The 14,283-nt window shown below is 32.1% G+C and overlaps 2 protein-coding genes across 10 annotated transcripts in view; one reads left to right on the forward strand and one right to left on the reverse strand.

Moving 5' to 3' along the window:
* Positions 1 to 5,938: 5,938 nt before the first annotated feature.
* Dmn_0 (dynactin subunit 2) lies at positions 5,939 to 7,674 on the forward strand. Its single transcript, XM_011185848.3, has 4 exons — positions 5,939 to 6,141; positions 6,249 to 6,732; positions 6,801 to 7,241; positions 7,312 to 7,674. The coding sequence occupies exons 1-4, from the start codon at positions 6,106 to 6,108 to the stop codon at positions 7,494 to 7,496; spliced, it is 1,146 nt and encodes a 381-aa protein (XP_011184150.2). The 5' UTR covers positions 5,939 to 6,105; the 3' UTR covers positions 7,497 to 7,674.
* Positions 7,675 to 8,851: 1,177 nt separating this feature from the next.
* LOC105213275 (kinesin-like protein unc-104) overlaps positions 8,852 to 14,283 on the reverse strand; it is a 100,273-nt gene continuing 94,841 nt past the window's right edge. For all 9 annotated transcript variants that reach the window (XM_054232987.1, XM_054232983.1, XM_054232990.1 and 6 more), the window contains one exon: positions 8,852 to 13,840. In XM_054232987.1, the coding sequence (XP_054088962.1) occupies positions 13,744 to 13,840 (97 nt within the window). In that variant the 3' untranslated portion in view covers positions 8,852 to 13,743. The remainder of the gene's footprint in view (positions 13,841 to 14,283) is intronic.

Consider the following 14,283-nt stretch of genomic DNA (forward strand, 5'->3'; position numbering starts at 1 on the left):
ATTGCTACTGATGAATATTCTTGTAGATGAGTATTTTTTTCCTTAAAGTGAAAGAGACAGTGAAAGTTGGGTCCTCTCCTATAAATGAGAAAAGGAAACTGCGATATTTAGTTAGGCACATTTAGTATCCAAAATTATAAAAGGTACATATACAATGCTCCTACCGCTATAGGGAATCCGACCCAAATTATATTAATAATTATAATTTTGATACGCAGATATAATCTCAGGCGGTTTTTTGTTTATTTATTTTATTAGAACATACAATTTATTCCATAAACAAAATTTCACAAAATAAATATTTTCGTCTATCTTACGATTTTCGGTTATTCCTCGCACTTACTTTCCATTTTTATCACTTCTATGCCATCAAAAATAAATTCATCTTATAATGTGAAATTTTTATAAATACACGCGGCGGTAATTTCGCTCATGAATCGTCCATCGACAGGTCCTAACATCAGTAAGCGTGACAAGCTCTCCTGTGTTATGAATTTATGCGGTTACGAAAATTTCACAGGAAGCACAACTTTGAACTGTGAGGCGAAAACATACTGTGCATAGGAAACATAAACGTCATTTTATGACTTCAAATTTCAGTCATTATTAACAGTTTCCTCAATTTTATTTTTACTTAAAGTTGTATGAAAAGCAAAACATTAAAATATGAGGAAAATAAAAATGAAAAATTGCACATCAGATAAAAAGGTATGAAATGACGGTGAAATACACGAATGTGAACGCAGATATATATACATATACATACAGTGGAACTTCTCTAACTCGAATCACCATAATCCACAAAAAAACTTCGAGTTATAGAATTTTCATTAAAACTGTAAATTCTCAAAAAGCTGTAAAATTTAGATTTATACACAGTTTTAGTTATTTACATCGCATAGAGTTTTATGTTCATACGATAGAACATGTATTTTGTAATTTTGTTTGTTGTATTTGGCTATTGTTTGGCTCTTGACGTCTATATACCATGCCTTTGTTAGATGATTTATGCAATCCATATCCAACCCATTATATTTTTTGTTCGCCTCCGTACGATATAGAGGGACTCTTTTAAAATTCTACCTCGATAGTAAAATTTTAAATTTTGTATTATGGCCTGACCAAAAAGTTCGATTTATGGAAGGAAATTTGTATGAAATTTGACTTCTATTGCCAATTGAAGGGTTCGAATTATAGAAATTCGAGTTAGGAAAGGAAATTTGTATGAAATTTTGCTTCTAAACGCTATTGCACATTCAAGTGTTCGAGTTATGGAGATCTTCGAGTTATAGAAGTTCGAGTTATGGAAGTTCCACTGTGTATGTAAATATATTGGTGGATGAAGAGTAGAGTAGTTTTATAGTCTTGTTTATGCATACGAAATCGCATCCAAAATTTATGTGCGAAATGATTTTATGGCGGTCTCCTAGCGCCGCATATGACCTAAGCCCTGCTTTGGAATGCGAGACGGCACTTGTCAGAGTATAGCAGAGCAGTTGTATGTATGCATGTAATTTATACGCTTAAGTCCCTTTTGATACAGCGCTGCCCCAATTTCCATACACCAACTGCCCTTGATCACCTGCCAAATTGCCAAGGGGATGGCGGTGGTTTGTTGCGGCACCTAAAACATAACGTTGAGGCTTTTATTATAAATAAAACTGTCATACATTTTAAATTGCAGCTCACACGTGTGTTGTTGTTTATGAAGTGGCGCGTGTTGTGTAATAATAAATAAGCTCTGGTGAAACTGGACATTTGGAGCTTTTCGAAAAAATTTAATAAAAATATGAAATAAATTACGAAGGACAAAAGCACACTGAAATTAAAAAAAAAAACGTAGCAGAGAATATAACTGAAATTTATGGCTTACTTACTTAAAACCCTCCACATTTGCAGATTTAAACAAATTAAATTAGGCTAGGTTACGCAACTAATTCCAGAGTGAAAGGTTGCCGGAAACCCACTTGGACAAGGATTTCTTAGTACTTTGTGGTAATAACAACTGTAAAACATGAAAAAATTACGAAAATAATGTATAATTCTGTTACTATAGTCTATCGTAGAAAGTCTTACAAGTCTTTTGAATACACACAAAAAGTAATACATCAGCTATCAGACAAATAAAAATCTAATTTTAAAAATCTACACAGAAGTCATCCAGATCGAAACTGTGAGATGACAAATGGCGAACGACTCCCGGCCGAGAACGCCGTCCTAAAACAACCCAAGAAAATTCAACTGCTTTAAAGAACACTTTAAGCAATAGTTGCTGGATCTTAGAACATCTTCATACATAGCTGTGACTCATATTTTTATAATGAATAAGGAATCTACGATAAAACCACAGGAAAAAATGAGATGTGAGGTAGCAGGCTTCTCTTAAACAAATGATGCCCAAGTTGAAGAATATCTAAGCAATATCTGTCAAGAAAAAGTTTCGCATTTAACAAACCGATCGGATTGCGTTCAGATTATACTTGCCAAGTACAAGTATAATGGTCACTGGTCTGGTCACTTCAAATTTGTAATACTTAGAGATGTAATAACATACTTTACAGTTTTAAGTTCCATATAACTAAGCGTATTTTCCTTCAGTGTACAGTGCAAATAAATACTGTAATATGTTACTTACGCCAGGAAAAAATACAAACAAACTCGCACGACTCCAACACCTTCAATAGCGACTAACTTCGCACCATATATATATATGTATTTACTAATGTAACTACATCCTTCCCACTATTACATATACATCCACACAAATAAGAGTATATACTGAGTTATAAATAGAGGCACATTTAAGTGTATCTTCTAAGCCGTTCTCTGTCAGTTTTGGTCTCCTGGAGGGATAATAAATTTTTGTTGCAAAAAGCACACTGACACTTTACTACCTCTCTCTGTTATGGCACTGTGGGTGGTAAGCTGTGGCTTTCTGTGACCACTCTGTGAGCTATTATGATTAAAATACTCCGCAAGAGAGTGGATAGAGAAGCTCTCAAGAATTTAATATTTAACTTACGCAGTTAAATGAAAATTCGGAGAATTTTGCTAATTTGAATGCGAATGCAAAACCGTAAAGCCACCTGTGGTTTGTGTTGAGATTAAATGAAGATTCCTGAATGCCTCAATCTCATGCATACACTTAGTTGCTTTGTGAATTATATAAACGCGTATTTATAATGAATGACATGATGGAGTTTTAAAACGAAATAAAGTCAAGGAATGAAAATAATTTACAGTGGTCAGCAGAAATAGTATGTATTTCAGTTTAATTTGTGGATCAATGAATGGATCCAACTCGATATTATGCCCTTGTGTCAGCGTTTCTTCCAATCGACGAAAGAGTTCTCAAACTCGATTTTTTGGGATAGGTTTTGACTCACCTATGAAGCGGTGGCTTAGGTATCAAGGATCTCCCTGGCAACAGTAGAGAAACAGTTGACCAAATTGCAGCGGTTTGACTGTGTATGCATCTCTGGTGCTATGCGAACTTGTCCGACCGTAGCAATAGAGGCAACTATGAACCTGACCTGACCCCACTTCACATTCTGGTAGGCACTACGGCCAACAGGACTTTACTGACCCTGACGAGACCAGGGCTAGAAAACAGCAGGATGGTAAACGCCCGACTATTGAGGATACACAGGGGAACTTCCAATGGCTCTCCATCCAAGGGAAGGTATTACCAAAAAGGTGCACATTGAAAGACGATTCAAAAGAACTCTGAGCAATAAAAAGGAATGGGAGGATTGATCCTTTAAGGAAGTTATAAGAAGAAGTACCCAGCAATGGTACACAGACGGGTCTAAGACAGCAGATGGAATAGGTTCCGAGCTAACGGGACCACACCTTAAGCTGTCTGTGACGCATTGAACAGGAACTATCACGATACACGGATAGCTAACAACAGTGATGGCCAGGCGACTCTCCAGGCATTATCTTCCTCTAAAATAGATTCGGGGTTGGTTCTAGACTGCATCGGTTTGCAGCAACAACAGTATAGCCTTGTTTTGGATACCAGAACACAAAGGGGTACAGGGCAACGAACTTGCGACCAACTAGCAAAAAAGGCCGCGGTAGCTAGGCCGGTAGAGCCGGAGCCCTCCATTACTATTGGTCGGCATGTTCTCAGAAATCAACGACTAGAAGATGAATTAGCAAGTATGAACCGCTACTGGCTGCACTTGCAGGGACTTCGCCACTCCAAATTGTTTCTGGTGGGGTACAGCCGGAATAAACCCAAGAAACAAAATTAGACAACTAGTGGCACTTTACACTGGCCTCAGGACACTAAGGCGTAATCTAAACAAACTCAGACTCTGCTCGTTGGATCAGTGCAGGTTCTGTGATCTAGTAGCGGGACACCTGAGAATCTACTCTTTGACTTCCCGGCGATTGCGAGGAAAAGGTGTCAAGTAATGGGGTCTCTTTATCCCCAAAATGAAAGTATCGCGTCCATCAGCCCTGAGGTTTAAGTCACGTGATAACAGGAGAGGGCATTATAGACCTTAGGTCACAGTGCGTTCCTCAACTTTTAATCTAGGGAAAGGGAAACATTTGGATGTTTATTTCACCAAACCGTACATTTGCTTACTTTTATATTTTCCGTATTGTAAGATCTAGCTTACGTCATTATCCTTGAACTTTTCATTGAAATAGATGAGCATTTGAGATTAATTTTATGCAACATTTCACGAACTTTCTGTATGCCAACTCATTGAAGAATTTTCAACTAGCACTTCACCTTGAAACAAAAACCATTTACTCTAAGCTTGACAGCAAACAGTTAGCATGATATACAAATTTTATGCTCGACGCCTTGTGACGCTTAAAAATGATAAACAACAAAGTGCCACGAAGATATTTTTGCATAATCCGCAAAAGTATTTCTCCAAATTACACTTTTCAAATTATTCGCACCGCTCTCCCTCCGCGCGCGTTCGTAAAATGAAATGGCAAAACTGCAAAGTAGAACTTAATTTCAGCCGCTAGGAATATCTCCGAAAAATAAAATGTTATAATCCAAAGGGACAAAAAGTGCGAAAAGGAGAGTGACGGGGGGAGGTGGAAGTGCAAACCCAAAATAGCGCACGATGCCTGTCATAGCTCTTGTCATTCATTAATGGATTGAACGCGTCAATGCGGTCGGGCTGGAAAAGGTAAACAAAAAGTGGTCGAGGCATGGCCACAAGCAACATGCTTTTATCGTCATTTCCTTACTGTAACCGGTTAAGTAGTTGTTGTTCTTGTAGCTTTTTGCATTCACTTGATGCACCACTGCGTTATCCTTATTATCCTTGCGACAGCTGACAATGAGCGGCAACGCTGAGGACAAAGATGGCCCAAATGAGCTTCAAGTCAAGGCGGTAGATCGACTACTGTTTGAAAGGAGTACGAAATATTATTCTTCTAATCACAGTTTAAAATATTACCCTGATTTTTATTCTTATATTATTTTTATATATAAAGTTCATTCACGGATATAGAATTGAAACTATTTCGCTTGTTTTTGTAGCTGAAGAACGCATTTCCGAAATAATTTTGACCTGTCGTGGGAACGCTTCGTTCCTTTCTAATTTGATTTTAGTCAAGCGTAGTATTATGTTTATAGCAAATTTCACAATTCTTTTATAATAATTACTATTACAAATTACGCTAAATTTATTCTTATTATATTATTCAAAACGTAATCAATAAATAAAAATATACCGCATACTACCGAAAAAAATTAATAAACTAATTATTTAAATATAAACGAAAATAAATGATGGCTCCTCTTTAAATAAAGTATAAACAAATCCAATCGTAGCAAATAAACTTACAACATTACGTTACGTCTACTGTGGAAAAATATTTTATTTCTTCTAGTCACCCCATTTTGTTCCATTCCATATCGTACCGCAAATATCAACAAATTGCAAAACAGATGACATCAGTGTTTTGACATTTGTTACAGCAGAAAATTGTTGTTGTTTGACACATAAGTTTTTGTATTTTGTGCAAATTGAAAAATTTTGCGCTGCGTTTTTAAAGTGTTTTACACGCTACGAAATATAAAAATCACGGATTTGTTAGCTAAACAACACAGCAGTGCCTACAATAATGGCGGATCCAAAGTTCGAGAACTTGCCGGGAATTGTAAGTGTACACACACAGCGCGACCATAATTGGAAATTCAATAAACCTGACTCACTTTAGAGTACCGCACCTTGTACAAATGTATATTAATTTTCTTCTTTTTTAAGGCTTATGACCAACCCGATGTGTACGAAACCCCCGACAATGGCGAGCCTGACACATCAGATTACTATGAAGAAGAGCCGGACAATGACTCTATCGAGCGTATGCACATCTCAACGCGCGATGCATACAATCGCTTCCGTGGCGCTTCGCTTGATGGTAGCGTAGACTTTTCCGATCGCATTGGTCGGCGTCTGTGCAAAGGCTACGATGCGCGCTCTGGTGAATATGAGCTAGTTGGTTTGGGCGAAAAGGAGACCCCGGTGCAGAAATGTCGACGTTTACAATGCGAAATGAACGAGTTGATGGATGAGGTGGCAGCGTTGCAAGTAGATCGCAAAATCGCCGACGAAGAAAAACAATCGTACGATGCCGTAGCCACTGTTATTGCAACGGCGAAGAAAGTATTGGACTCTTTACGTTTGGAGCAAGTTTTGGGCAAAGAGCAAGCACCGTCGTCAGCTGACAAGGAAGTTAAGCAATTGATTGGTGGGTATAAATACAATTAAATAACTTTTTAAGATTCCATTATTATTAATTTAAATTATGTTATATAGGTCAAGTGGAGGAATTCAAAAAATCGGGACTGCTAACAGCCATACCAACACCTGGCACTGACTTGGCTGCTTCAGCACGCATCGCTAAGCTGGAGCATCGTTTGCATCAACTAGAGCAAGCTATTGGTGCACAACCAGAGAAACTCAGCCGTCTTACCGCCGTTACGAACACCGCAAATGTATTAGAGGCAGTACATCAACTCAGCACAAAGGCAGCACTGTTACAACCCGATAAATTGGATCACATCGAAACGCGTCTCACTACACTCACAGGTAAAATGGATGCAATTGCCGAAAAATCGAGTGGTTCCGCGGATGATGCGAAACGTGATCAAAAGGTTACGGAACTCTATGAGCTTGCGAAACGTACGGAACCGGTGGCTGAAATATTGCCTGACATAATTGAACGTATGCAAGCGCTGGAATCTCTACACAAATATGGTGAGTTTGTGTTTATGATTTTGAAGTGTTATTTGTAATTAATACATTTATTTTTATTTTTTTATAATAGCAATGAATTTTGCTAAAATCATTGCCGAAATTGAGGAGAAACAAACTACTATTGCAACTAGCTTGGTAAGCAACAAAGAACTGCTGCATTCGGTGCAAGAAACATTTGCACAAAATCTGGAAACCATGAACAAGGAGGTCGCCAAAGTGGAGGAGCGCGTGCAGGCGATTGCGGGCAAAAAATAAAAAATATATAAGAGTTGCACACTCATTGTACTCACAGAAGCAGCTGCTTATGTCTAAATTAAATAAATAATTTAATTCGTTTACTCATTCTCAAGAACGCAAGTATTGTAATCGTCTTTTTAAGTTAAACATTAACTGTGAACACTTTGGTTGATATTAAATCAGCAAAAAACATTTTTATGTCCAATAAAAGTTAATGTGCTTTGAAAAAAATTGAAAAATAAACTTTTTGTATTGCAGTTTTAAAAAGTTTGGTTAGGAGTGTATGAACTGGATGTTTTATTCAAGAAATATTAATTAGTTTTTCAGTATTGCAAAATTCACTAAATTTTAGTCTCACATATTAAAGGACTCAAAGAAAAATATGTCCATCAAATATATTTTGAATTTGATTTACAATCAACACAAGGATTTATGTATAATGTCACGCAATACTTGAATAACATTATGCATATTTTACATTATTTCGGTTGAGATTTAGCGTTCTTCCAGCCTGTTTTCTTGCTCGGTGCAGCTCTCGTCGGCCCCGTACATATGGTACAGATATTTATGTCGAATATAATGATATAAGTCCTTTAGGAGTATAGAGAGACTTACCATATGTATTTAAACAAAAACTGTCGTAGATTTCCTGTTAGACGGATATTGTATGTTGGAATAATAATGCGCGTCAGCCGGAGCTTCTCTATTTGAGACGTTCAAATAAGCACAACACAATAAGCAATTGAAGATGGTTTCTAACGCACTTTACTTGCGTTAGTGTAAAACGAAGATTTTATATATTGTACACAGGTAATTAACATTGAATTTAAATAAATTATGCACTTATTAAAACAATTAAAAGCACTAAAACTGAACACAAGAAATTTTCGTACATTTCGAATGGGGAACAAACTGAAATAGAACTAATCTGACATTTCATGCTGTTTCCGTTATTTTGCACATCCGTTTGCGAATAATATTACAAACAGCAACAGTGAAAAAGCAACATTTAAAAGAAAAATATTAATTTGCTGAAATGGTAGTAGCCGGATGAAAATAATTGTCATTTAATAACTAATTATATGTAAAATATGTGTTTGTGGTTGAAATGCAATACAAGACAGTGTAAACTAGAATAAAATTAAAACATTTCGTCAATAAAAGATTTATTTAATAAATGATTTGATAGTGTCAGTTGCTAGTGTTAAAGCTGGAAGTGCTGGTAGAGCTAGTAGTTGTGCCTGAAAGTGTGAAAGAGCCACTATTCAATAAATGCAGCAATAATACAATCTAGGGTAAGTTATACAAATTATTAAACCGCATTCCTTACCATTTTCATTTCTAATTTGCATTATTGACAATTAAAAGATCCCTTTGGTTATTTTACAATTTTTATTTAAAGCCTTTTTATTTATATTATTCATAATCATAATCATAATAGTAATAATAATCATAATATAATAATAATAATAAGTAATAATAGTGATACGCTCACGTCGTATAATATCTTGAGATAGTACACATTTAGCTTTGAATAAATTTCCATACATTTTTTCGCCTTTAATTTCAATTTATTATATATACTCTTACTTTCATTTCACTTTTCCAGCTTTATGTATACATATTTGCATTTCGGTTTGCTGCGCTGCTTGCCACAGTGTGTCTCTATATATTAATTATTGATCTCAACTTTTTCAAATTTTATTTTTTAAATCCTTTAAATATAATGCTTCATCATTTTCCTCATTTTACTATACTTATATGTAGATATTTTTTGTGTTTATATGTATGTCTTTTATGTTTTTATGTATATCATGAGTGGTGTTTATATGTTGGTATTGTATGTCTGTATTTTATGTATGGTGTGCTGTTGTATGTATGTTTTATGTGAGTTTTTTGCTATGCTGGTCATGTTTTTATTGGTTATATTTGTATGTATGTATATATATTTATTTAATATTATTAAATATACTTTTTCTGTTTTTGTTGTTGTTCTTTTTTCTGCTACAAAGCACCTAAATGCCTGTTAAATTGCCCACAATGCATTTTTCACTTTTTGTATAATTTTATTTCATTTAATTTTTTTTTTCAGAGTATAAGACATTTATTTAAATAACTTATTGTTGCCTCTTACTATTTGTTACATAAGTAAGTGTGTATATATTTTTCTCAGTGTATATATCGGTTCGAAAGTGTTGTACAATTTATTTTATATTTTGTTTTATTTTTATAATATCAATAACTGCTTAATTTGTAGTTTTGTTTTGATTTTTTATTAATTATTTAATTATTACTTTTTTTTTAATTCTCACATGCAACTTTGAAGTTCCGTACTTTTAATACTTTCATTAAATAATAATTACTCTTTTTATATTTAAACAACAAATAAATAATAAATAAATAAATGTTAATTTAACAAATTTAAACTTAGCGCTTTCACCATGCACACATTGCCAGAACAAAGCACAAGCTACGCTTAAAAATTTTGAAATTTTACTAAAGAAAATTATTCATAAAAATGTTAAACAATAATTTTATTATTTCAGACTGTAAACTCACTTACTTCACCTTGCGCTTAACATTTATTCACCGTTAGTGAACAACGAAAGCGCGCCATTAAAAGCTTTCACTGTGCTTAATCACAACTCAATTGTTAACTCCACCAACTACACTAAGCTCGTTCATATGGAGCTTTTTCGGCGTGCTACACTCTTTGCTCTACTAAAAGTGTGCGCTTTAAAGCTTTCGAAATTAAAAGTTGTTAAAAACTGCGATTTTAATTAACTAAATTAATTTTTTACATTAATATTGTATATAAAATATATACAGTTACGTATATGAGGAAAATCACACGATTTATAAAAATTATGAATCTCAAAAATATTAATACTTATTTTAAGAACATGAAAGCTTATTAATTGGCTTGAAATTCAATTATTTCTGTAACTGATCTGTAAATTTAAGAATATTTAAAAAACTTTACGCTCAAATCGCTAATAACTGTTTTTTTAACTAAAACTAAGCAAAATTGAGCTTTTAAGAAAATTAAAGATATTTAGCTTTTTTGCAATTTTATAAGCGATAATGCATGAATTTGATGTGTGAATTAAAGTTTTTTGAAAATTGTATAGAAAGCTTTGAAAGCTCAAAAACATATTATCAATCTAAACCATTCTTTAAAGCACAAAATTCAACAAAACCCAGCTATTGAGCTTAAAAAGTAAGCCGTTAAGCTTTAATAAAACTTTGAAAGCTCAAAGAAATATTTGCAATCTAAGTCAAACATTGAAATTTAAAATACAACAAATACAAGCTTTTCACATTAAAAAGCTTTGGTTAAGCACAAATGTTTTCAAAAGCTTTTTCGAAGTGAAACATATTGAATTTATGTTTAAGTGCTTGATTCATCTCTAGATCATACAATGTAACGATTTTACGCCGTTTCCGCTTTTGCCCAAATTACGCAGAGTTTTCGTAGTCATATCTGTGTTGTTGTATTTTCAACTTATCAAAACGTATTATTTACTAAAATAATTTTTATTTAATTTTATGAGCATTTAGTAACAATTTTCAAGTTTGTCTTTGAAATGGAGGGATGTGGTTAATGACATACGATATTTTGAAGACATCTTACAACTAACTTCACTGCACTTTTGAAGAGTTTGTGTTGATTTAGTTTTTGAAATTTGAGAAGGTAAGAAAGCTTTAGAAAATAACATTTTTATTGAGAATCCCCAATCTCTTGTATGAGAAAAGCTTTAATAAATGTGTATTCAGAAAACCTCTACTCGCAGCTATATTCGAAACATGAAATGTTTTAAAATTTTAATTTTTTCTTTTTAAATTTTAATTTTATTTAACGCTTCTTAGTTGGGCTTTGAGTACATTGTGTAAATTAATTTTTGTGTTCAGTGAATAAATTTTCCAAATATTTCTCGCATTTGATAACACTATTCAGCATTTACTTCATGAAACATGTTTTATATTTGTTGGTTTAATAACTAATTTTTGGTTTTTTAATTTTTTTGCTGTATACATACATACATATTCATATTTCATTAAAAATTATTGTTTTTTTTGTTTTTAAATAATATTTTTCATATATTTTTAATACTTTTGTTTTAAATAATATGCTATTTTTTGTTAAGTATAAGTGTTTTTTTAAATAATAAATATTTTAATTAATATTTTTTTTAATAACTTATGTAATTTAGCATAAATATTTTGGTTTTAAATATTTTTTTATTAATATTATTTTTATATATTTCCGCACTTTTTGTTACAATTGTAATTATATATTAATTTTAAATAATTTATTTTTTTTTCAGTTTTAAGTTTTGTTTTCTTATTTTCTTGCCTTACTGTATTCACGTGGAATCCATATTAGTGCATTTATAGCGCCTAGTAGGTCAATTGTTTTACATATTACATAGAATTTATTGTGTTTTTTTTTGCTAAATACATCAATTACATTTGCTTTTTATACATTTAATTTTTTGTTTTCAAAAGTACAGTGAAATATTTCAAATAAAAATTAAAAATAAATAAAAAATAAAAATTAATAAATAAAAAAAATATACAAAAATATTAAAACAGTAAAAATACTGATCACACTGTTGCAGCTAACCTCAATACGGTGTTTGAACCGAAAAAATAAATTCGGAAAAATTGTTAAAAAATATTTTTTTTGAGGTTAGTTCGAGTTTTTAGCTAAAAAATGTTAAAAATTTTGTTTTTATGAAAGCATGCTAGCTTTACCATTATGTTCAGCAACAGTATAACCAAAAATTAAATTGTTTTAAATATTGTAAATAACAAAAACAAAAATTAAATTGCCTACATCTGTATACATTCTCATACAACTGTGTGCATATACCTGCTCACGTCAATCCTTTTGCTTTGCTAATTAAACTAGCGTTATTTCAACTACGTCGTACATACATATGCTTTATAAATATGACTGTTGTCTTTATTTTGCTCTTTACAATACTTTTTTTCTTTTTCCATTATGAACTACATTTACACATTAAAAGCTGTATATTAGTGGAGCGAAAATGAATTGCTATTTTAAAATATTTTAAAATTAATTAATTTTTAATGCATAATTTCTAAAAACTTTTGAACATACAATTTAATGTACATGCATTATAAAATGCTAGATTTTGTTGTTTATTTTTTATTGCATTAATTTGCTGATTTTGCAAAAATTAAACTATTTACAGGAAAAATAAATATAAAACTTAAAAATAAAAATACAAAACTTACACTTACACTTGTCTACAATTAAAATAATTAAATTAAATATTTAAATAAATAAATAACAGTTATAATAAATTACAATTTGTTCATGTTGCTTAGTATGCTTTTATATAATTTTTGTTACATTTTTTTCTGATAACAGTGAAGCGTATTTTTTGTTTTTTAGTTCGCAATTTTTGCTTTTTTCTTACACTAATTAATTAATTTTTTTTGCACACAATTAGAGTGAATGAGTAAATATTTTATTTAATATATATATATTTTTGTTTTTAAATATACTTTTATTTAATACAATATATATTTTTATGCATTTTTATATTTTGAGAAAATGAGAAAATTCACTACAAAAAAATATCGAATTTTACAAATACAATAAATACAACAACTAAAACGCACGCTACTAGCATACAAACAGCGCTACAACTCCCACGTTTACTACAACACAACTGCTTTGCCAGTCCGCTCGAAAAGTAGTAGAGAAACGAAAGTTCAAAAAAATTACTGCCTAACGGTTTTCGCACGACGGAATCCTCTGCGGCTTGGACCAAATGTTTCTGTCAATATTTTGCATAAATACTCAACGCTTTGCTTCGCTCTCAGCTTACTTGCATTTTTTCACTAATTCATTGTATGTGTGTGTTTGCGCTCAGTGTTTTTCATAACGGCTTAAGTTCCTTTTCACTATTTTTGTTTTTTAGCTAACTTTCCTGTATTCATTATTATCATTTACTGCTCGCCTGCATTCATTAATACCATATATGAACCTGTCATATATGCATTTTATGTGTGTATGAGTGTGTGTGTGTACATATGCATACATATAACTGCTTATATGCATGTATGTATGTGTAGATATATAATTTTCTTAATATTTATAACTAAATAATACATAATTATTTCTTATTTTTGTTGTAATCTCAATTAGTTTTGTTTTTGTTGTTTGCATATACTGTTCAGAAACACTCTGCCCTTAAAACACTAATACGGATTCCATCGTAATTGTATCTCATTTGTTGTTTGTCTGTGCATTTGACGCCGTTGTGGCTTGAATTTGTGATGCGGTTTGCGATGCCGACTCCAATGTGCGACGTGCCAGTCTTGACCTGAAGAGGAGTAAAAAACAATTAATTCAATATTTGATTATAAAACATAAAATAAAATGAATAAGAACGAACAAAATATATAAAAAAAGACACGTATATAGCATACTTTCAGGTGTTTCGACCTTCCTGTGACCATAATTCGTTGATTTTAAATAATTTTTCTCAACTTCTTGAGAAAGCAAACTAAGGAATGGCAAAAATGTTTCAAAACTCAGTTTAAGAAAATGTATAAAAATATTTAGCGTATCCACAGGCGCTTGGATTTCTAGCTGCACTAGATTTTCAATTTCTTTGCATGTTTACGATAGAACTAAACATTACTCCTAAAAAAAATTCTAGAAATTATAAAAAAATATGTAATTTAATTGGAAAAATTGAAAAAAATTTAGTTTGAAATAATTTTAAAAAGGTTAGCATAACGGTAGGTGCTTGGTGTATAACGA

The sequence above is a fragment of the Zeugodacus cucurbitae genome, chromosome 6, assembly GCF_028554725.1.
Source record: "Zeugodacus cucurbitae isolate PBARC_wt_2022May chromosome 6, idZeuCucr1.2, whole genome shotgun sequence".
Lineage (NCBI taxonomy): Eukaryota > Metazoa > Arthropoda > Insecta > Diptera > Tephritidae > Zeugodacus > Zeugodacus cucurbitae.